A 24,127-nucleotide genomic window follows, 5' to 3' on the forward strand; every position below is an offset into this window, starting at 1 on the left:
CTGCTTAAAATGAACCTTTGTTTTTTGTGCTACTTTCTTGGAAGAATTCCTTGACCTTAGCTCCACACTTCTTTGTCATTGCAGCTGTATCTGTTCTGCTAAGTGGTCTGCTAAGGCTTATATTTTGGCAACGTTTGTTATTTTTTAAATATGAGGTTAACTATTATTAGTCTGTTACTGTGTTGTAGGTGTGATACACTCCTTACCCTCTGAAGTTACCAGAGCTCATTTGTGTGTGCTTGTCCTGTGAGCTCACTATTTCCTGGGTAGGGCCCAGCTTGCAATTCGGAGCCCTTTCTCTTGCACTTGGTCTTCCCAGACTAGGCAGTCTGATGGTATCCCCCCTTTCTACAAGAGTCCCCACTACCTATCTGCAGGCTTTGGGTGAGGAGGAACAACATATGCACAGTCTCCCTAACCAGCCCAAGGGCCCAGTGGCTGAATCCCGCTGACCTTGCTACTGCCAGCCACAGGCAGCCATGTGCCCTTGGAAGAGCTCACTTCCAGGGAGCAATGCAGGCTGCAGGCAGAAGACAAGTCCAAACCCACAACTACCCCAGCAAGTGACCTTGGGCAGAGAACTTTGTGTGGGCCTCGATTTCCTCACCCAAAAACCCAGTCATAGATACCAGCCATCTGGCAGAGGGCCTGGGGCACAGCTGGCACACTACACTGGAATTTTTTGACTTTATTTTCACTTGGAGCACCTCTGCACTCAGATTAAAGTGCTCCCCAAGAGCTCTGTCCGAGGCTGAGGCATGAATACCCTGTCCAGCCCCAGGTTGGCTGCTTCCCTAGATGGCTCCAATGCCAGTCCATACGTGGACCATCTGGTCTGCTTCGGGGAACCTCTCCCCTCTTGGCAACCTGTAGACACCTCCTCCCCCTGGAAGCCTTCCCTGACTGCACAGCCAGCAGGACCCCCAAGTTGGAGGAGCCTCCTCTCCCCTGCACATAGCACAGAGGGTGTGCTCTGCGGTGGGGACAGACAGGCACACCACCTTTCCCTGTGCTGCAGCCTCCTGGGAGCAGAGTCCAAGCCCCAGGGAGGACAGCTCAATCTCCACATGCCTCTACCGCCAGTCCAGGGAGGATGGCTCATTGTCTGGCACAACACGCTGTACTTTTGGCCCCCACCCACCCACACGACTGTCCTTCAACCCCACAATATCACATGAAGATGGCAAGTCTCAGCTTCGTTTTTATTTCTCTCCGTTTGATTTCTACTTTGGTACCTGTGAGCGGCACAATGGCTGCACTTTAGGTTGCTTCCAAAAGCCCTACTCCTAAGAGCTTGCAGGACAGCTTCCCTCTGGATCTACAGGTAAATGCGATGGGGTGAGCAGCAGCCAGGCTGGACAGGATGGCAGTGGGTGATGACAGGGCTCTGGGTCGCCATGAATACCATAGATGCAGAAGCCACAAGTCTAGGAGGGGCTATGCGCTGGGGGACATGAACTGCACTCCTATCTGACATCTCAAGCCAAAGCCAGCCTGATGTGTACCCAGTGGTGCAACATGTCCTGGGGCCCAGCAGCCCACCTTCCGGCTTCTTGAGCCCCCAGCTCAAGACCAAGGCAGACCTTGCCCACTCTAAAATGTTTTTCCCTCGAAGGCCTGGAGATCAAAGGCAGTGTCCAGAAATTTCCTCAGCGACACCAGGTGAGCATTCCTGTTGCCCGTGGCTGGCGCAGCAGCAGGCTCTCGGCCAACATACCTGAGGAGGACAGGAAGGTAAGGGGAGTGCCAGAAGGGCACACAGCACAAGCCTGCCTCCCTGCCTGGGTACCAGCCACAGGACAGGGAGGAAAAACCAAACCCACCAATGTCACTGGACCCACCCATGAGGATGACGGAGGCCACAGCCTTTCCCTGTCTTCCCAGGGACAAATGGAGCCTATGAGGAGGCCTGAGCAGCTACCCTCCCCATGCCTAGGAGGGCTGGTCTCCTCCTGCCTGGTCCTATCACCACAAGAAGACCCAGGGCTGTGAGAGGCCACATGCGGGGGAAACCAATGGAGGAGGCCGAGACAGGCAGCAGGCTCTGCAGTTCAGCTCTAGCTGAGGCACAAACAAAGGGCCCTTTTCCTCCTGCTCCCACCCCCGTGGGCTAGCGGAGACCATATGGGCCGGGTATGGCCGAGGATGGTCATGAAGCGTGGGCTGATGTAGTCGTAGTAGCCCATGTTCTTGTGCTCCTCCTGACACCACACCAGCTCGGCACTTGAGAACCGTCCTGCCTCCTGCTCAATCAGGTCAAAGGGAAATGGGGAGATCTGCGGGTAGAAGAGAGGCACAGTGGAGGCAGGTCATGCACCCAGGCCCCCTCGACAGCCCTGCTTCACTCAACTGCAGCCAGGCCCTGCCCATCCCTGCAACCCTGAGTGGGCCTGGCACACCTGCTCCAGGCGCGTGAGGGCCACCTGCCCGTCCAGGCCCTGGCTGCTGCGCTCCTTCACCAGGTCATAGTACACCTTTCCTGTGCAGAAGATGAGCCGCCGCACCTGTCCTGGAGCTCGTGCTGCCACCCCGTCTTCCGGGATCACCCGCTGGAAGCTAGTCCCTGGGGACCAATGGGGCAGTGGGTGTGGAAAGTGGCACAGGGAAATGAACAAAGGCTCCTGGAGCGTTCCCAGACTCTCCCTGGCCACGGGGATGAACCAGGTTTAGGCCCCAAAAGATGGAGCAAGAGATGCCACCCTGAGATGTCACAGGGATGGGCAGAGAAGGAGGCCAGGGCAGAGCCCTAAACAGCACTGTCGTTCTGGAGCTGGATTTTGGGGCTATGATGGGGAGTGCCATGAAAGGCAGGGGTGGTGGGTAACACGATGGACCATCAATGCTTCCTTTGCCACAAACCTGCTCCCTCCAGGTGTGCCATCTCCCATAAGCCCTCCCAGCCCATTCACCAGGCAGGAGCCAAGCACCGCCAGAGAAGTCACTGAGCTCCCTCCCTTGGCCATAGCCCATAGCCTAGCCACTGTCCTTTCCTGAGAGTGCACGTGTGTGCCAGGTCTGGCATGCTGCCAAGCCTCCTGGGAAACTATGGCACACACTACTGCACCTGGTAAGGACTCCACAGCACAGGGTAACTGGCTGCTGGGCCCCAGGAGAAAAGCCAGGAACAGTCAGGCAGGCCAACCTCTCAACTCTGAACTGCCGGATTCAGCCACCTTTCCCCATCAGAGGGGACAGACACATACATACAGGCAAACAGTAAATGTCTGTCCATGCTGCTGAGGACCATCCTACCTGGCCCTGCCCTCCCCATACAACCTGTGCTATCCCCCCATTACCCTCAGGCCCAATACCTGCCCTAGATGCTCCCCAAGCCACATCTCCAGTTCAACACCTGGTCCTCCATCATTTTATTGACCCCTAACCCCAGGCCAAGAGTATCAAGAGCTCCCACAGGAGACATCAGGTCCCCCAGGAGAGTCTACCTGGCTCACAAATGAAATGGGTGGCTGATGAGTGAATGGGTAGAAAGGATACTCAGGCCCAGTGAACAGCAGCAGTGCCTGCCTCTTGCCTCTGGGCACCCCTGGCAGAGCCAGGCAGCTCTGCTGGTGGCTGAAGGTTCAGCACTCTCCTCATCCCAAGTGACCTGAGCTGGCCACTATGCCGACCTCCCCACAGTGCAGCTCATAGTACTGGGCCAGGGAACTATCATGGGGTTCACGGAGCCTGAGCTAGAAGGGGAGATGGTGAGTCCCAGCCACAGAAGCCACACCAGATGCCACAGAAGCCACATCACATATCCCAAAGAGCCATGTCCCCAGTGCAGGCACCCCACTCGCCTGGCCAGGCACATACCAGACACCATTTGATCAAAGCTGGACTTGGCCTCTGGGTGCCTCAACAGCGACTTGGGAGTGAAGATGATCAGCTGCAAGGGAAACACACGCCTGGCTGCTAGCAGTCCTGCCTGTGCGGGCCCCACCTTCTACCCTGCACTGCAGTGGACTGTGGGCAAGCAGGTGGATAGGCGGGCACTCACTGGCTTGCGGAAGGGCAGCAGGATCTGCCGGCGCAGCACGTGGAAATAGCTGGCTGGTGTGGAGCAGTTCACCACAATCCAATTGCAGTCGTAGAGCTGGCTCACGTCGAAGTTCTCAGTGAAGACCTGCAGGGTGGGGTGGCTGGAGTGGCCACTGCCACTCACCAGTCGGCTGCCCTGAGGCCCCGGGGAGTGAGGGGTCCCAGCCAGGGGTCCTGGTAGCCACACTCACTGGGTAGGCATCTGAGTCATCATTGCTCATCTGTAGGAACCTCTCGGGCCGTGCTGACGAGTGCTCTGGGCCCTGCAAGCAAAGGCAAGATGGCCCAGGGCCACTCACATAGGACAGAGCCCTGGGCCTCAGGAACCCTAGGCTGGGGGGCTCTGGCTGGTTTCTTGGGCACAGGGCCCCTGCTTGGAGCCTGAGCCACAAAAAACATCAGGAATGGGGCTGCGGATTTAGCTCAGTGGTTCCACCACCTGCCTTGCAAGCACAAGGACCCGAGTTCAATCCCCAGTACCAAACTAACATCAAACATCAGGAATGGGGCTGCGGATTTAGCTCAGTGGTTCCACCACCTGCCTTGCAAGCACAAGGACCCGAGTTCAATCCCCAGTACCAAACAAACAAACAAACAAACATCAGAAATGTGGGACAGAAGACAGAAGCCAGCACAGGAGTTCCCTGGGCCAGCAAGAAGAGGTGAAAAGGCCACTCACTGTTCTGTTCGGAACAGCCTGGGAAAGCGGCCACCACCCTAACTGAGCACCTGCTGTGGGACCCACAGGTGCCACTCAACTGGAATGCAGCCCCACAGGAAGACTCCGATTCCCTCTGTGCTCAGATGGAGGTGAGGGGCTGAACTGGAACACAGAGTGGTTACCCAGCCCACCGCCCACCCATGCCTGCTAGAGTGGAGGGTCCCTGCCACTCAGGCCTGCCAGCGCCCATCCCACACAGCTCACCATGCCCTCCATGCCATGGGGCAGCAGCAGCACAATGCCATTGTGTCGCACCCACTTGGCCTGGCCAGTGCTGATGAACTGGTCAATAATGCACTGGGCCGTGTTGTGGAAATCACCAAACTGAGCCTCCCAGAGAACCAAGGCGTTGGGGCTGGCCATGGCGTAGCCCAGCTCAAACCCTGGACAGAAGACATCAAGGCAGAGGCTCCAACCAAGCTGGCTCTTCCTCAGCATGGCTGCCTGGCTGGCATCCTTCCCAGTGGGCCAGGATGTACCCAGAGACTCCTCTTTCATGAGATGATACCATCATGAGATGATACACATCACATGTGGCTCGGGTCAGCCTCACCTGGCTGAGAGCCAAACCTAAAGACACTGGAGGCACAGAGACCATGGGTTGTGGGGAGTCCCCCAAACCATGATAGAGCCGCCAAAAGGAAGAAGGGGCCCCAAAGGCAGAACACGGGACTCGAGCAAGAGGCCGTGGGGGCAGTGTTCAGCTGATGCCTAAGCCAGGACCAGCAGGCAAGATGGGCACAGTGAAAGGGAGCTTGGCATAGGGCTCCTGAGTGCCAGGCACAAAGGTGAGTGCGGTGTGGCCAGTCTCAAGCCAGGTGGGGACTGTCTCACAGAAGTTCTGCCGAGCTCTTCTGCCTAGGACACACAGCTGGTGCCCAGGGACAGGGCTCTGATATCCATAGAGCCCCCCACAGGCAAGTAGGACCCACAACTGGGATCCCTGAGGATCTCTTCCCCCTCCTGTCCCCACGTGGGGCCATCCCAGTGCCAATGGACCCACCCAGGACTCCATACTCTGACAGGGAGCTGTTGCAAACAGTGTAGGGGGCCTGGTTGGGCCACAGGTGGTTCATTGGGACACATGTCCTCCGGTCCACTTCCTGGTCATGGAGAACGTGGTGCCGGTGGCTGAGGAGAGACAGACCCAGGATGGGAAAGAGGGCAGTGGGCTGGCACCTGATCCTGAACTGGGAAGCCAGGTGGCAGGGGGCAGGCAGGGTTTATCACTGTACCCAGAAATCTGCAGGGCCCACAGCATGCTTATGGCAGGTTACCAGGATATGGCAGCCTAGCCCCTCTGGACCTCCCTGCCTGCCTCAGCCAGTGCCGCCCACATGGCACACTGAGGGTGTTGGAGCCAGACTCAAAGGTCACAGCACCTCTGGGACTCTGCTTCTCACCCTGCTGACCTCCCAGGAGCAAGGCAGAGCTGAGCACCTCCCTACCCCACCTGCTGGCCCAAGCCTCCTCCCTCATGGCTAGTAATCAAAGAACAGCTCCTAGGCCCAGCACAGTGGGCACCACCTGGCAAACCCAAAGTCCTGGCGGGGACTTCCTTGAGGCCCAGAAAGCAGAGCAGCTACCCCAGGCTCTGACTCGATGTGGAAAGGTGGCCTCCCTGGAAACTACACCACCATGACTTAATAACACAGTGCGAAGCCCCCAAGTCTCAAACCAGAGGGACGATGACGGGACAAGGGACAGTGGGATCCCCATCTAGGTCCTAACACTCAACCAGTAAGACAGCCTGGCCTGACATCAGTTTTGCAGAAAGTGAAAACAAATGACCCTGAGGACTAGAGAGAGCCACAAACCCAGTGTGGTCACCAGCCTTGACCACCCGGCAGGTGGGCCTGGGACAATGGTGGGAGGGGCTGCAAAGGCCTCAGCAGACCTGGGGTCAGCAGTACAGTCAGAGGACAAGACCAGAGCCTGTCCTACCTGAAAGTGCCTCGCTCCACATCCTGCCCGCTGAGCCGCACATGGATACCCTCCTTTAGCAGGGAGCCGAAAGCCATGTATTCAGCCAGCGCCCAGTCCACTGTCCGCTTCTGAGTCATATCTGCCCGGCTGCGCAGGATGCGGGAGAGGCCTAGGGAGGTAGGAAGGAAAGCCTCAGGGGCTGGAGACTGGCTGGGATAGCTGAGGCAGGCCCTGGCAGCTGCATGGCTGAGGGTGGTGCAGGGACCTGACCCCAGCCCCCAGAAGTGCAGCAGCTGCTTGAGCTGGGCTTGTGCCCAGTCCGGGGCCTCGGGTACCCCCAACACCCCATATGACCCTACCTTCCAGAAGAGGAGACCAGAGCTCAGAGCGGGGTAATCATACACTCAGTCCCACATGGAAGGCACCTGAACCCATGCGACATGCACAGACCGGTGCTCACAAAGAAATCCAGGTGCCCAGGACCCCTGGTTTCCATGTCCATTTTGCTGGAGTTCCCCCTGGAATTACTCCAGACTTGAGATGCCTGACTTCACAAGCAGAATCAAGTGGCTACAGCCGAAGGTACAGCCGGCAACCACACAGCAGCCAGGCTTGGCAGATGGGCATTGGAGGGGCTGGGGCTGCCCTTGTTGGTTCCTGTGGGTCCTGACAGGCTTCTCTACCTGCCATGGGAGCCCTGCTCCCCTGCCTGGCTCAGGGATGCCCTGGAAACTGTGTCCCTGGCACCCAGCTGGGCCATGGTGTATAATGTGCCTAACTCCCCATCTCCATCGAGAGGTGGCACAGGCACCCCATGCACACAAGGATTCAAGATTTGAGCCCATCATTGAGCGGCTGAGCCAGGACATACCATGTTGCCTCTCTTGGTGTCTAACCAATCTCCCTAAGGGGACAGAGTCAAGTCTAGGACCACAGCTGTGCTAGGAATGTGATAGAAATCACCTGTGTGAATCTTAAAGCCCTCCAGGGGCACAGAGCTGGCCATGGTGCCAATGTGGGTCAGCACATCTTCGGAGACACCCGTGGGGGGGCAGGTCATGCTCTTGGGTTCCCCGTCCACAGTGAAGAAGCCTGATGGGGATACAGAGACCATTCACATCTGTGTCAAGGGCTCAATGCCCTGGATAGGACCAAGGGCCAAGGCCTCCGTGTCCGAGCTTTCCAGACCCACAACTACAGGGCAGCCCCATCACACCCTCCCATATCACAGCTGGTGGTTCCAGCTGCCCACTGCACCCCTCTACCCCACCTGCCCAGTCTGCAAGAGGGCCCCACACTGGGTGGTAATTACTCTCACCAGGCCCACACCGGACCTTGACCCTGTGCCAGGCCCCTCTGCACCCCCTGCTCACCAGGCCAGGGGGAGTCCAGCCAGTGTTTTATGTGCAGGATCTTCTTGTCCTTGGACCTGCCATATGCCTCCTCGCAGATCCGGTCATATTTGGCAATTTCTTCCTGTGATGAGGACACGGGCACAGATGGTGGCAGTGATGCCCAGGCAGCCACAGGGTCAGCATCCAGATCCACAGGCCTAGAGCTCTCTCCGTTTGTAGGGACCTTGTGGCTACAGTGCAGAGCTCATGTGTCCCTGGTGAGTATCCCAGGGCTGGTGACATGCTGGGTACCTGCCAACTGCTGCCTGACTCTGGTATCCCCACCTTTCAGGGGCTGCTCTCCCACCCAGCTGCAGTCACACCTTGGTGCTCTGCCCCTTTGATACCTGGGACTCTCGGGGACAAGGACCTATCAGCTACTTCTCCAAACCTACCACCAGCCCAGGTCCCCTCTCACACCTGCCCACCTCAAACTCCTGAAGGGTGACGGTGCCCTCAGAGATGAGCTTGTCAGCGTATTTCTTCAGCACGGGCACCTGCCTGTGGATCTGCTTGTACATGAGTGGCTGTGTGAACATGGGCTCGTCCATCTCATTGTGGCCACGCCGGCGGTAACAGACCTGCAGGGTGGCGGGGGCTTAGAGCGGCCACTGCCAAACCTGTCTCTCTGTGCCCCTTGGCATCCTCCACCTCCCATCCCCAGAGGACCATCCCTGCCTGGGCCTTGGCACTAATGCCTGCTGGAGGCCCTGAACTGCTCATCTAAAAGGTTCAGCACAGCAGGGGCAGCGACTCATGCCCGCCACAGCCTCAGTCCCCGACCCACCAGGTCCACCACGACGTCCTTGTTGAAGGTGTTCCTCCACTCGGCCGCAACACTGCAGACGTAGATCACGGCCTCGGGGTCGTCTGCATTCACGTGGAAGATGGGTGCATTGACCACACGGGCCACATCCGTGGGGTATGGCGAAGAGCGGGCCATGCGGGGATCTGTGGTGAAGCCGATCTGCAGGTGCAGAGCCAGAAGCCTCAGTCTATTTTGTTTCTGAGACAGCCTGGTCCTGAACTGCCAGGTTTTAGCATCCCTTCTGCCTCAGCCTCCTGAACACTGGGAGAGCAGGTGTGCACTCCACACCCATCCTTCCTGTTGACTTCACACCAGGTGGTACAGGCCTCAGAGACTGGATGGCTCAAGGAGCTTGGATGCTCTCAGGGAAAATGCAGGGAAGCAGGGATGCCCCACAGCCAGCCAGGATAGCAGTGGGTGTGCTGCTCCCTCTAGCTGGCTGTTTCGCCAGGTGGCAGAGAGAACACAGGCCTGGCACACTTCTGTCCACCAGCCAGTGAGGCAGGTAACCCAGGTGAGGTCCTTCTACCCTAAAGCCTTGGTGTTCTCATGTAGGAGAAGGCTTGTGAAACTCCTGCCTCCAGGGTTTTTTAAGGAGAGGTGACAGGGCAGTGCCAAGACAGCCTTCAGAGCCAGACATTTTTGGGCTCTCAGCTGAGCTGGTACCAACTGCAGCGTTCTCCATGCCAGGTCGCGTGGTGCTGGATCTGGATCACTCACCCAGGTTCACTGCACGGCCAGGCACCATGCTTGTTCACTTCACCCATATGCCTTCCCTATGTTACATGCTTGCTCCTGGGCACCTTTGGGATGGGCCTCAGGACGCTGCCTGGTTTGGAAACCTTGGCCACCCAAGTCCCTCATGTGAGATGGTGCAGAGCCTGTGTTTGACCTATGACCTTCAGGTGTAACACCCAGTGCAGCAGAAACTTTGTGCAGGTAATTTTGACACCATATTGTCTAGGGAGTGATAAGGGGAAAAGTCTGTGGATGTTCTGCATAGGCTTAATTTTTTCCTATGTATTTTGATCCACAGTCAGTTGAACCTGCAGATGTGGAGTGAACTGCTCATGTGTGGATATGTACACATGTGTACATATTTATATATACATGTGTCAACCCTACCAACTTCAAGGACCAGGACCTGTGGCTGGGGCCAGCTGCCCTGCCTGAGGTCACATGCTGGCAGAGTATGGAGAGAGAAAGGACAGAGCTGCCCCCACCTTCACCACCTGCTGCGTGATGTCAGGATGGGCAGAAAGCCTGGTACTCACCTGGTTGTTGACAACAACGTGCACAGTGCCATTAGTGGTATAGGAGGGCAGGTCACTCAAATGGAAGGTCTCATAGACCACACCCTGGCCGGCGAAGGCGGCATCCCCGTGCACCAGGATGGACATGACCTGCACGACAGGGGGTGGTCCAGCAGGACCCTGTACTGCCACCTTACTCCCTATGCCCTGTAACCCAGGTCCAGACGCCCAGGGGCCAGCTCTGTAGAGCCCAGCCCTGCAGCACCCAACACCCCAGGGCCCAGCACACCCTTGGGCATAGGAGAGTACCTTCCTGCCCTGGGCATCCCCTCGGTAGAACTGTTCTGCCTTCGTCTTCCCCTGAACAACAGGGTCCACGGCTTCCAAGTGGGAGGGGTTGGCCACCAGGGACAGGGTGATGTTCCTGTTGGTGACGCGGTTGATCCTCTCATGGTACATGCCCAGGTGGTACTTGACATCCCCAGAGCCCTGAGAGCAGAGGCGGGCATGATGAGCCCCTCAGCTCCTGCACCAGGCAAGAGACAGGCCCACACCTCCTGACCCTGCTGAAGGCTATTTGTCCCTGCCCCATCTCTGCTGGTCACACTGCCCCTCTGCTCCTCCAGCTGGCCCAAGGAGAGAGAAGGCCATGAGCCTCTAACCCATCAAAGACCCCAATGCACTACATCAGCCACCTCCTACCTCAGCATGACTGACCTTGGCATGGAAACTAACACACCAGGAGAAAGGGCTGACCAGAGTCAGTGACCGTGGGGAATGGTGGGGGCCTCCAAACTGTGGTAAGCCAGGCTCTGGAAAACACCACAGCTATTTAAGTGTGACAGCACATGCCTGTCCTAGCACTCCAGGAGGCTGAGGCAGGAGGATTGAAAGTTAGAAGTCAGCACAGGAAGCCGGGCATGGTGGCGCACGCCTGTAATCCCAGCACTCGGGAGGCTGAGGCAGGAGGATCACTGTGAGTTTGAGACCAGCCTGGGCTACACAGTGAATTCCAGATCAGTCTCAGCTACATGATGAGACCCTGTCTCAAAAAACCAAAAGAAAAAAAAAAAAAAGAAGAAGAAGAAAGCACAGGAGACTTAGTAAGAGTGTCTCAAAATTGAAAAATTGTAAAAAGGGCTGATGATGTAGCTCATTGCAAAGATCCTGGGTTCAATTCCTAGTACTGAAAAAAAAGAAAAAGAAAAGGAAAAGGAAAGACCAGGACTGAATCCCTGCCTCACTCCTCATACTGAAGAATCAAAGCCATAGCAGCACAGAAGTAAAACAAGACATATCTCATGTCTGGAAGGGAGGGTAAGGCTTCCTTTCTGAATAAAGCCCCAATACCATACTAGCCACGCCAGATGAAATGGGATAAAATGTCATGGGTGCGGGAGGCAAATCCAGACAGAGTGCTGGGGGGTGGGAATCAAACTAAGGAAATTGTTAATAAGACACATGCAGCAAAGAGTTAGTGACCTCTGTACAAAAAATGCCTGTGCAAATCAGTAAGATTAAAGCCCCAAAACCCCTAGAAAAATGAGCAAAAGCCATGAAGGGGAATTTATAAGAATACAAATAAATGAAACATGTGAAAAAACACTCAATTGAATTTGTGACAGAGCACTGTTAAAATGAGGTCATTTTCACACCCATCACCCTGGCAAACATGGAGGAAGAGGCAGGACAGGGAGGATGGGCTGTGACCAGGGAGCTCGCGCAGGGCCACCCAACAAGCACAGTCACTCTCACACTTGATGCCCAGTGTGGGATACTGGAGACCCCAGGGCTCAGTGTGGCTCCCAGGCCTTCTAAGGCCCAGGCTGTGCCAGGCAGGAGCACAGCGTCCACAGTGCCTGGTGCCCACAGATGCAGCTGCAGACTGGAGACTCCAGAGAAGAGACAGTGCCAAGAGCAAAGCCACATAGAGGAGACAGGCAGGACTGCAAGAGTGTGGCTTGCAGCACATGAGCACCAACCAGGCATGGTAGGAGTGGAAACCAAGTCCTTGGCTAAGCATGGGACACAGAAAGCCGTCTGACTTCCCAGGGGCCCTTCTGACTGTGGACAGGACTGTGGAGTAGGGGCCCATGGCACAAGGTAGAGAGGCTTCTGGCAGGCCCTTGCACCTCTCTGGCCTCAGTTTACCCATGTTACCTGAGGGTCTTCCTGGCCATCATGGACAGCAGCTGTTGCTCCCCAAAGCCTTGAGACCACATGCATGCCTCCAGTCTCTCCCATCCCTTGCTGATGTCTGTTCACATCCAGGTCTGTCTCAGCCTAGATCCTCCCCAGTCCACCTCCCAAACACTGGGCCCTCTGGGGACACTAGGACCTGGGTGTGGCACCCACCTCATCTGCAGCCTCCAGCTTGGGGTCAAACTGGCAGAAGATTTGCTCCAGGTCCTTGCGGATAACGTTGGCCAGCACATTCAGCCTGCCCCTGGAACAAGAGGCCTAGGTTCTCACCAGCACTGACCCTGTGGCCATGCTGCCCCTCTCCTTGCTGGCATGGATTTTCAGAGACAGATGGGGGCTCCAGGCCCTCACATCCTGCCCTGACCTCCAGGCATAGGGGTCCTGCCATCTCTGCCACCTGGACACTGGTGATGGAGGAGGCCCTCGAGGGTAGAGAGCTGCCTGGCTGCATGGCAGGTGTCCACTCATTCCCCCACCAGGACACTGACCACACTCAGGACCTTGGTGCCTCCTCAACATCTCAGAGCAGGCTGGAGTTGCCAGAGAATCTGTTGGGCAGTTAAGGTATGCACTGAGGAACAGGGATTCTCCAGCCAAGCCTGAATTTCCCACCAGGGTTCTGAATTTGGGGGTGGGCACAGCCTGGTATGGATGCCAGGAACGAAAGCTCATCCCTCACAGCCTGGCAACCCTGGGACTACAGGGATCCCTGGCAGACCTATAGCCCCTAAACCCTGCAGGAGGGTCAGCCCTGCTTTGGGCCAGCCTCTCCCTGTCCTGGGGGGCTGATGCAAACTCCCAGATGTCTGGGCAGAGCACTACAGTCCCAGGTCCCCATGCCCCCTTAGAGGCTTAGGCCCAGGTGGAACAGCCTTCTGTCTCCAGATCCCTTCTCAGTGAGTGTTCAACTGGCCACACCTGCCAGGCACCCATCTCTTCTGCTGTGATACTACACTCAGACCTGTAGTCTCATGCGCATGTGACACCTCAGGCTGTGGGGCTAGCTCTGCCTGACCAGACACTGGGCACACTCAGCTGCTCAGAGCACAGGGACTATGACATGATGGGAGAAACCCCTGCCTCCAGCAGGACCCCACATGCTATGCATCTAGACATCCTAGATGCAGCCAGGCAGCTCTGTACCCTTGAGAGCCTCCCACATCACCAGTGTCCAGGTGGCAAAGCTAGCAGGACCCCCATACCTAGAGGTCAGGGCAGGATGTGAGGGTCTGGAGCCATGCAGCCCTGGGCCCAGCCACAGGAAAGTCCTACAGCCTTGCACCCAGACTCCCATCCCCAGATGGCTGGTGAGCAGCCCCTCTAGGCTGCACCAGTGTCCAGGGAAATGTGCAGTCAGAGTAGCACTGGAGCAGAGCCCTCAGTTCACCTCCAAAGACCCTTCCAGGGATGCCCACAGGGCCACCTTCCAGGGCTCTGCCCCCACTTCCCTGGGAGGCACCCTCTGCATCTGCCCATGGGGAACCCAGGGAGCATAGTGCTTCCCTTTCTGAAACCCCGTCCCTCCAGGGGAGAGCATCAACATGGCCAGAGGAAAGGCAAGCCCAAAGAACCTGGTCGTTGCTGGCCTCGTGTGACTGCCAAGCACCTGGCTCTTTCTTAGATGAGCAAGCCAGGTCCAGGGACCCCAAGATCCCACCAACACCCCACCCTGATGCCAACACAGGAAGGAGGAGCAGACCACCTGTGCGGCATGCCTAGAATGACATTCTCAATCCCCATCTCGCTTGATTTGTCGATGATAGTCTTGAGGGCAGGGATCATGACTTCACAGCCCTCCAGGCCAAACCGCTTCTCTGAGGACCACTTCCGGGCGAGGAAGTCTTCAAACCTGCAGGGTGGGGGAGTGCAGGCTCAGGGGCAGCTGCTCACAGATGGCAGGAGCTGGATGTCCAGTACAAAGGGCCATGTTGCCCTCTCCCACAGAGTTCAGGCCCCACTCTGGACACCACATGGCTCCCACCCAGCAAGGGTCAACAAAGATCTCTGCCCACTACCCAGACTCCCCTCTCTGCTCTTCCCGCCCAAAAGGTCACCATTCTCCTGCTCCCAGCCTCCACCCTCTGCCCACACCACAAAGGGTGCTTGCCAAGCTGCAAGGACCGCACCCAGCAGAGTCCAAAATTCACATGAAGCCCCTGCAACCCCTGCAGCTAGGGCAGAGCCAGATTCAGAGCCCTCAGAGGGCGGTGGAACCACCACCACCACCAGGGGGCGCCCACACCCTGCACCAGGGCAGCTTCCGGCACAATCATCCCACAGCCACATCCTGCTGTTCCAGCCCTGGCTCAGTGTCCCCTGCTGCCATGTCTTCCAGGAGTTCCACCCCTTCCACCTGTTTGGCTCTGCTCTAGGCCAGCTGTCACCAGACTGATCAGCACCGACCTCATGGAGCGCACCAGCCGGGCCAGCAGGGTCCGCTTTTCCTCAATGGAGAACTGCATCACTCCAGGGGTCTCGAACTTCTGCCGGATCCACTGGCACTGCTCCACGTCATTGATGAACATGAACTCCAGGCCGATGTGCTGGCAGTAGGTGCTCTAGGGGACAGGAGCCCGAAAAGGGCAAGCGGGCCTGGCTCCAGACTAGGAAAGGGAGTGTCCCATCCACTTACAGGCTGCAGGGCCTGACTCACCTCTAGACGCCGGATGATCTCCCGCAGTGAGAGCGTGCTCTCAGAGCCCCCAATGAAGGTGGTTGTGGGCAGCTGGAATTCCTTGTCTAGGTCTGCCTCCTGCAGGTCATAGAAGGCTGGGGAAGGAGTCCCGGGAGGGAAGAAATGGGGTCATGCCTGGGAGATGGCATCCTAGGACCTCCAAGGGCCCCCTTGGCCCCTTCCCTCCACACTCAGCCTGGAGCCTCAGAGATGAGGGTCAGCCACCTCCCACCAAGCTGGGCCCTGGACACCCTCACCCTGGCTGGTGTGGTGCCCTGCCTGGGGACATGGAAAGATGTCCCCTGGGGCACTGTGCAGTAGATGGCAAAGGTTGGGACACCACCAGTCACAATGGGCTGAAGCTGTGCTCTGGGCCCAGGAACCCCACTGGGTCACCAGACCCAGCTAGCTCTAGAGTTGCCAGGCCACACAGAAGGATCCCAACTCTCACCCAACTTATCGATGGTTGTGATCAAATCGGAGGGCACGAAGGAGTCCAGGTCTGCATCCAGAATGCCCAGGGGGTCCAGCTGGGCCACATGGTGGCCTCGGATCTGGGAAGGAGGGTAAAAGGCAAGGCCACACTTGGTCCCCAATGAACAAGCCTTCCCACCCCACATGTCCAGCTTCAGAATTGAAGTTTTCAGATGCTGCTGCCAAGGAGACCCTAGTCATAGCCACCAAGGAGGCAGGGGTTTGTTCCAGTTTCACAGTGTAACATAAAGCCTGGTGTGGTGATGCACTCTTGTAATGCCAGCTACTGGGGAGGCTGAGGCAGTAGGATTTACAAGTCCAAGTCTAGGAAACTTAGGAAGGCCTTATCTCAATAATGACAGTTATAACAATAAAAAGTACTGGGTATGTGCAGCACTTGGCTAGCATGTGTGAGGATCCAGGTGCCATTCTTAAGAAAAAACCTACAGCCAAAGGTACGTAGCCATGCGCTGCAGTCCTGTTAATAATCATGACATTCTAGGAGCTTCCCCGGGGTCCACCAACAGGATCCAGCACACAGGTAAGAGAAATACACACTGAGTAGCTGGAACAGAGCAGTTTAAGGAGTGAGAAAAGTCCCCAGCTCTACATGAGGCAAATTCTAGGATAGCACATACAGTAAATCACCTTTATCTATCACTTTTGTCTAAGAAAGAAGAGACACAAGGAAATATATTCATCTGTGGGTGCACAAATAAGTATGCACACTAGAGTAAGTCACAAAATAAGAACAATTATTGAAATTAGGGGTGACACAAAAGAGGGTGGAAGAGCAAGGCTAGAAACTAGACTTTCAAGAAAATATTCTGCCTTCAAGATTGACTTTAGAACCTTATTCATATATTGTAATTATAAAATAAAGTTTTTTAAAATAAAGTTTTAAACTTAAAAGTAAAACAAAACAAAAATGAGTAAGTACGTCCAGGTTGTAGCACAGATACATGGGGTACTATTCCAAATGGTTAATGCAGTATTCCCTAAAGACACAGATCCTCAGGGGAAAATTCATAAGCTCTTTCTCTTATCAATCTGTAGTGACAGCAATAGACTTTGTTATCCCAAGACTGTCGCATGAGGTTGTGGAGAAATCAAATTAACCACTGTGCTGGCGTCCCAGACGACTTCTTTTCTGGGCACCCCTGAAAGGAGATGTTTCTGAGATTGATGAGGTCAAGGATGAAGCCCGAGTCCTGCATCTAAAGCATGGAGCTGCATTAGTATAAATCCATAACATCTGCTCTTTCTAAAAATTGCACACTTCCTGCCTCTGACCGCTGAAATGAACAAACCAACAGAGGGAACACTCTCAGTGCTTCCTGGGGACCTGAGCAGCTCTGAGCTGGGCAGGAATATGCACGGTGAATCCAGAGGATCTGTCATAGCAGGGGGCACAGGCGAGCTCAATGTGCAGGCCGGGAAGATGACCTATACTATATCTGCATACAGATTAACGCTTATCAAATGGGCTCATGTGATACTAAAAAAAGAACAAAAACACTTTAGGCACTTTTGAAGGATGTGAGGGAAGCACCTCATATGTTCAAATATTAGTCAATAAGAGCGAACACTAAGCATGACACCACCCTTCCTATATGACATGTGCCTCAGGATAAACGAGCAATAATGGAAACTTAACTCTGGCAGCAGTGTTTAATAAACAAAGAAGGAAAGAGAGGACATCCCCATTTCCACAAACCCCCATGAAAAAATGATCATTTTATCCATGGCTTCTCACTGCCAAAGTCCCATTTGGAGGGAAAATCAAATCTATACTGGATCAAGCTGTGAGTTCTAACTGCCAATTTCTAGAAATGGCGATCAGCAAAACCCAGGCCCAGGAATACTCTACAAGACAAACAACCTTGTTTCTTCCACAAAAACTGGCAAGGAACATAAGAAGAAATGGAGAGGAGCCTAAAGAGGACAGGAGGCTAAATGGTTGCACCAATGACTGCAGCTCACAAGTTTACTGGGCTTGTGCTTCAAACAAGCACTAGAAGGAAATCATAAGACAAAAGTCAGCTGAGCACAGTGTGAAGCTGAGGCTGGAGAATCTTAAGTCAAGGTCAGCCAGGCAACTCAGCAAGACCATTGTCTCAAAATAAGAGAAAGGGTTGGCGTGCAACTCAGGCCGGGTTCCATCCCTAGTACCCCCCTCCCAAGACAAAAGGCAGTCATGAGTATCATCTGCATACTTGATGCTATTAGGGACTACTGGTATTATTTTAGATGTGATATCTATGATATGCTGTCATGGTAGGTTTTCGCTTATTAGCAGTGGGGATGGAACCCAAAGCCTCACCTGTGCCAGCCAGTGACCTCCACTGAGCTATGCTCCCAGCCCTTCAGCATGGGCTATAAAATTCCTCATCTCTAGAAATATCTCTTGAAAAGGGGTGAATGATACCTATATTTGTTTCTCAGTGCAGCCTGCAAGGGGTCAGACCAGAACTTGGTCCCCTGGCTGCTCCTCTGCCTTCAGTAGACTTTTCCCTTCTGCAATTTTGGACATTGAACCCAGGAGTTTTGCACAGAGCCCCAGCCCTTAGGGTCTCACTAAGTCCACTCAGTTATTCAAGCTAAGTTCCTCCTGCCTCAGGTTTTAGACACTTTTACCAGGCAAGAACACAGCAAGAACTCCTGTCTCCAGAGACCACCCTAGAGCTTGGTCAGAGGAATATAAACACCAGGAATTACTGCAGAGTCAAATTCTGTGCTACATGAGGCTCTGGGCAGCACCCTGTGTCACTCCACATTTAACACATGGGTCCTTGTCCTTCCTGGCCAGAGCCAGCCCTTCTTCAGCCTCCTGCTCCTTTCAGACAGCCAGGTAAACACCCTCACAGTGAGAATTCCATCCCAAACACTTGGGACCAGACGTGTTTGGGATTTCAGATTGTTTTGGACTTGGGCATATTTGCATATTCATAATGAGGTGTTTTGGAGATGGAGCCTGAGAAAAACAAGAGTATAAATAAAGAGCAAAATATAAGATACTCATAGGAAACAGGGAGATAGATCCTTTGCACAAGGGAAGAGGTCCAAGAGATTGGGGGAAGGTGGTGGGGTGGGAGTGGAAAGAAAGGGAAGTAAAAAAGAATTTGGATGTGTTCTGGGCAAGTACCAACTCTCCACAATGTAATGATTATTATGTACTGCAAACACGTACCAATGAAAATGAAAAACTTTAAAATTCATCCATGCTTCACGTGCATCCTGTACATATAGGCAGAGAACGATTTGGCACTGTATTTCCAGTGTGCCTGTGTTCTGACCGTGCCTGCCACAAGGTCAAGCACGTAACTTTCCACTGTGGCGTTGCATCAAGATACATAAAGTTTGCCTTGGATTTTTGCTCAACCTATACTGCTGGTTGTTGTTTGCGCAAGGGTAGCCCTGGCTATGGGTCCTTGGCCAGCAAGGTAGCCCATCCTGCCCACCTGTCCTCTCTCACAGGGGCAACCCATGTACAGGCCTTGGTTCCAGCCCTGCAGGGCACAGTGCCATTTCCATCTGCTCCCAACCTGAGCCTCAGCAGCTGAGCCTCTGCCAAGGGTCCTGGCATCCCCTGGGTCCCACTGTACCTCAAGTTTCCCCTACAAAGCACCTCTGCCACCAGTTCTGGAGACAGCCCAAGGCTGTGCTTGTCAGGGCATGAACTCAGGGCAGAGGTCCCTCAAGAACAGAAGTCATTATGGGAAAACCGACAGCAGAGGTGCCTAGCCTGGCACCCAGTGTGGGAGAGCCCAGAGCTCCAGAAGGAGCACCTACTTGGGGGAAATATTCACTACATAAACACTAAGGTATACCAGACCTGTCCTCCCAAAGCAGCCAGTCTAGGGGTGAAAACAGACATGAAGGAGAGGCTATCAGAAGGCGATCATTCACTGTCCCTCCGGGTCCTTAGGGAATTGTATGTACAAGACCACAGGAGATGACCATTAACTGGCAGATCAGCACACACACCTCATAAGGGTAGAAAGTGCTCTGGATGGGGACACATCAAAGTCAGCCAGAGAGGAAGGGGCATTTGGCAACGGCCCCAGAGGGCCCTCTGGGGAGACAGCTCACCTGGTAGGCCCGGATGAGGGACTGCACGGCCAGGTGGTCCTCCACCAGCTTCGTGGTTGTTGTCAGGCTGGAAGGCATGGGCCTGCCCTCAGGGGTGGCATGCAGGGCCTCCTGGCTGGCTTTCTGGAAGAAGCTGTCCCAGGACTGGATGGGGCAGAAGCAAGGAGCAGCCTGCTCAGGGCCAAAGGAGTTGGGTGGCTCATGTTGGCATCCCAGGGAGCATCCACTGTTCCCACCCCATCACCCTGAGCCAGCTCTGCTCCAGACGCAGCTTAGTGTGAGATCGGGGGGCAGGTGAGCGTAGCTCAGGGCTTCTGCTGTGAGGGTTCTGTGGGCCATGGGGTCCTCTGCACATGTCTTCTGCACCACAACTCTGCCACCAGTCATTTATCCCACAGATGTACCCACAAGATGTTCCCTAAAGGGCTGTATAAGTGACAGTGCAGAAGCCCCCAAGGGACTATCAAGAGGAAGTGGTGTGCGGGCAGGTTAATGTTGTGGAAGTGGGTGCCACACAGCAGTGAGGCAGAGGAAGGCGTTCGCAGCGGGCAAGCAGAGCACACACATGGGTGCTGCCGCACTGGAGGTGTGAAAGTACTTCCTCCGCTCATTCTGCCTGGTGCCAGCAGAACCAGGCAGAGCAACCACCATGGAAAGCAACCTGGCAGCACTCACAGGATGACACACAGGTGCCCCCTCCCTCCCCAGGAAGTCTGCCACACACAGCTGCATGTGTCTAGAATGACACCAGGGGTGACAGCAAACAGGATGCCTGTCCCTAGGGACCAGGATGGCAGATCCATGCAGTGGGATACTACCCAGCTAGGAGAAACAACCACGGGGCTCTTTACATATTGGCATGGATTGAGCTGGGATACAGACTGCCCAGCAAAAAATCAAGATGCAAAACAGTGCTGGTTCATGTTACTTTTGTGTAAGAGGGGGAAACCTAGTTTTTTGCAATGAGTTCATGTAAAGAAAGAGAGGAGAAACTAAGAATAAACTGGACGGCAGGTACAATCTGAACAGCCAAGGGATGAAATTGGAAGGAGCCTTTTGACTTTTCCTACTTTGGGGGTTTAGGTCACATGACTGCAGAGTACGTGAGGAGAGAGCAGTTTCAATTCTCCCCCTGCAGTCTGATCTAATGTTGTAACCAGTGGGTGTTTACTCTACTAGATCAATCAGCTATAAACATTAGAGCCCCTCACACCATACAAGAGGTATCTGGGGACAGCCGGGCATACAAGAGGGACCAGGGGTTCATCCAGGTGAGCAGGGTACTGTCAGGACCATCTCCTGCCAGCTGGTTCATTTGCTGAGGTAGGAAGCTCTCCTTCCTAAAAAAAGGATGGGCCCTCTAGCATCGGAGACTACTAACTTGCCCAAGGTCTCCAGCAGCCATCACTGTGTTTTCCCCTCAGGGTGGGGTGCTGACCTTGTGTACACTCTTCGGGTTTGCCAGCCAGGCGGAATACATTGCCTCCATGTAACTAGAGCCACCTTCTCCTGGGTTGCTGGGAAAGGCAGCTGGGGTCCCAGAAGACCTGCTGCACCAGCTCCTCTCCGGGATGCCCCATGTGGCCAGGAGCCTGGTGGCCTGGGCCCCAAGCCGGGAGGGCAGCAGCCTCAGGTGGCTCATCCTAGACAAGAAGGAGAGGGATGAGCCACAGGCCCAGGACCAAGGAGGCCTTGACCACCATGTCCCTCAGCAGCCCCTTGTACTGCTCCAGAAGGAGAGGTGAGGGGACGGCCTCCCCTTTCCTAGGTTCACCGTCCAGAAAGGTCGACAGTGTGAACTCTGAGCCCCAGCCCTGCTGGACCTCCCCCAAGCTGTGCTCCCTCCTAGCTGGTCTCAGAAGCCTGAAGCAGGGAAACCCAGCACCCGGGCAGGTCCTGCTGCAGGGAGCGCTCAGCTCAGGCCCCTGTTGGGCATGCAGCCCACTACCCTAGACCTCGGGTAGGGAGTCTCACAGGAACTGGGGGTGTCATGCACAGCCAGGATAAGGCAGCAGAGAGAGATCTGGGGAGCAAAGGGGAGCAGGTTGGGGGAATGGAGATGGACTCTCTCAGGAGACACCCAGAAGGGCAGGGTCTGTAGTCAGTGTGCCACAGGCTGCTGATACAGACTCTGTTATACCCACTTCAGAGAGAGAGGACCTTAGCTTGGAGGAGTGGCAGAAGGCAGAACCAAAGGCTACCTGGTGCCAAGCCCAGCTCTCTGCCAAAGCTGTCTTCTCTGGTCTGGACCCTGCCCAGGGCTCACGCTCCTAACAAAAGCCAACGTGGGACAGTTGGCAGCCCAAGGGCATATGCAGGCTGGAAGCCCACAAGGCAGAGGACCACAGCTCCTCAATGATGGACTTTGGGTGATGGAGCTTCCTCCTCCCCATCCAGAACAGGAGTTCTAGGCCTTGGATCCTGCCTATCCAGGCAGGCTGGGGGTTCACTTAGTCCCCTGCTTCCCTATGAAGAACAGGACCGTGCTCTTCCATTGCTTGCCCTCAGCTATGAGACATGGTCTGGACACTAAGCAGCTCCTGATAGCTGGTGAATGCCCTTCCACTTGGGGGCCCTCAACCTGTGACTGGGGTGTAGTCCCAGAACCACCCCAGCAGGGACCACAGTGGCTTCTCCTGGGGCAGAAGCCTGCAGCACCTTCCATACATGCATAACTGGCTAACCCAGAACACTTGCATTCTGTCATAACTGGCTTGCAGTCCTGCCCGGGCCTGACCCAACTCAATGCACCTTGCAAACCATGCTCTGCCCATAAGCCACCTCCCCACCTCCACCGCACCATCCCCTCCCTGCTGCCTTCACCCTCTTTCTCTCCCTTCTGCAAACTCACTTGTGAGCCAGAAGGCAGGTCTCCTAACCAAGGAAGGGAGGGCTCCTCCAAGGCAGCAACAAGTCTGAACAGGGGAAAAGGAAAACTCAGACACAGTCCGTGCAGGGAGGGAGTGGTCATGGGATTTAGCTCCCAAGCATTTTCCTCCTCCTCCTCCTGCTCAGCCCCACCAGCCACACTGGTCAGGCCCTGCGAAGAGGGCCACCTAGGGTTGGCTGTGCCCAGAGTAGCAGCTTTACAAGTGCTTCATGTGGAGTCTAAGGTCAGAGAGCTGGGGTTGAAAATCCAGGGCTGCACCAGCACAGCTGGGCACTGTGACCAGGATCCCGTACCCTGGACATCACAAGAATGGTCAGGAAGCTTTCCCATCCCAGACCATCAGGGAACACTGTGCAGCAGTCTGTTGCAGGGCCCTCTCCACATCCCACTAGTGCCAGCCTCACTTCTATACAGGGAAACCATGGCAGAGGAGGCCAAGCTACAGTAACAAGTGGTAGGGCTGTGTCCTTCCAGGGCCTATGCCTTCCCCACTGCAGAGCACAGATGTGATCCCACATTCCTCAGAGGGGCACCGCCCTTTCCACTCTGCAGCTGCTCCCTCTGCCAGCCCCACCCCCACCGGGGAATGGGACAATTCAGGACAGGCAAGGACAGAGCTCATCTGTATCTGGCCCAATCCAGTGCTGGATGCTGTGTTTTACAAACACTGGTAGCCTGGGGCAGCTGCTGGTCACTGCAATGGCTTTCACCCCACACAGCAGGCAGGGAGCCAGGCCTCCAGCCCTCCTCTCCTGCCACCATGCCCATGAGACTTGGGGACTGAGGGGACATGAGTGCTCAGTCCTGGCCAGGTCCTGCCCATAGGCCCACAGGACAGCACACAGCTGTTCTGAGAAGCTCCTGGAAGAGTTCCCACTTCAGCTCCAGAACCACAGCACAGAGACCCTGCCACTAAGCCTCCCGCCACAGGCCCTATCTGTTGTTCTGGGTAAGGAAGCTCCGGCAGGTCAGGCCAGGGAGGAGCCCTGCCCAAGACTCAGGCACCGGTAACAACAGAGCTCGCACTCACCCCACCTGCTGCGGCCCGGTGCACTGGGCTCCGACAGAAGGTAGGTGCCCCGAGCAGGTCAGGGATGGGGTGCTTACTTCCTCCACCGCAAGGAAGGGCTCGGAGGCAGGTGAGCACCGAGGATAGGGAGGTTCTGAGGGGCCCTGCCCAAGGGAAGCCTAGTCTTAGTTAATTATCGGCACCTGCTGGGGCCTTGGTTTTACCACCCCACCACCACCACCACCGTGCCCCGATCTCCCTGAGGATGGAAGATGTACTTCCCACTCTGGGTACATCGGGCCGGTCCTGCCTCAATTTCCCCATCTGAAACTGCGGTAGCGGTAAAGCGTCTACAACGTCCCAGATACCCGAGCTGCCTTCGTGTCCCGCGCGGTGTGCGACGCTGGACGACCCCTGATCTCCTCGGGCCGGGAAAGGGGGGTCCCCTAGAGGACGCGACGGCCAAGGGCAGAGACAAGGTCACACCTCCCCCAACCCCCAGGACCAGCTAGGGACGCGAGGAGCAGAGCCCAGGGCCGAATGGGCGGAGCGGAGCAGCGCGGCAGGAGGAGGCAGCGCGGGCCGAGTTTGGTCGGGGTCCAGGTCCGTGCGGGGACCCAGCCACCGCGCTCACCGTGGGCGG

General features: G+C 55.6%; 1 protein-coding gene across 2 annotated transcripts; it reads right to left on the minus strand.

Annotated features, from left to right (window-relative positions):
* Positions 1 to 1,187: 1,187 nt before the first annotated feature.
* On the minus strand, positions 1,188 to 24,100 carry Ogdhl (oxoglutarate dehydrogenase like). Of its 2 annotated transcripts, none has more exons than XM_010622506.2 (25): positions 23,853 to 24,100; positions 23,506 to 23,648; positions 22,437 to 22,500; positions 21,024 to 21,228; positions 19,586 to 19,729; positions 15,471 to 15,573; positions 14,999 to 15,114; positions 14,749 to 14,903; positions 14,048 to 14,194; positions 12,499 to 12,589; positions 10,453 to 10,632; positions 10,165 to 10,293; positions 8,870 to 9,049; positions 8,511 to 8,663; positions 8,062 to 8,164; positions 7,652 to 7,780; positions 6,707 to 6,857; positions 5,766 to 5,893; positions 4,967 to 5,145; positions 4,233 to 4,304; positions 4,001 to 4,126; positions 3,817 to 3,889; positions 2,400 to 2,563; positions 2,122 to 2,276; positions 1,188 to 1,717 (listed from the first exon to the last, which is right to left on the minus strand). In XM_010622506.2, exons 4-25 carry the CDS (start codon positions 21,225 to 21,227, stop codon positions 1,594 to 1,596), a joined length of 3,006 nt encoding a protein of 1,001 aa, XP_010620808.1. In that variant the 5' UTR covers position 21,228; positions 22,437 to 22,500; positions 23,506 to 23,648; positions 23,853 to 24,100; the 3' UTR covers positions 1,188 to 1,593. The 2 variants fall into 2 exon arrangements, with proteins under 2 accessions (XP_010620808.1, XP_010620806.1); XM_010622504.2 differs by having other exon boundaries at positions 19,586 to 19,756.
* Positions 24,101 to 24,127: the final 27 nt, after the last annotated feature.

Source organism: Fukomys damarensis, unplaced genomic scaffold (assembly GCF_012274545.1).
Source record: "Fukomys damarensis isolate Sample0158 unplaced genomic scaffold, DMR_v1.0_HiC HiC_scaffold_1, whole genome shotgun sequence".
Taxonomy (NCBI): domain Eukaryota; kingdom Metazoa; phylum Chordata; class Mammalia; order Rodentia; family Bathyergidae; genus Fukomys; species Fukomys damarensis.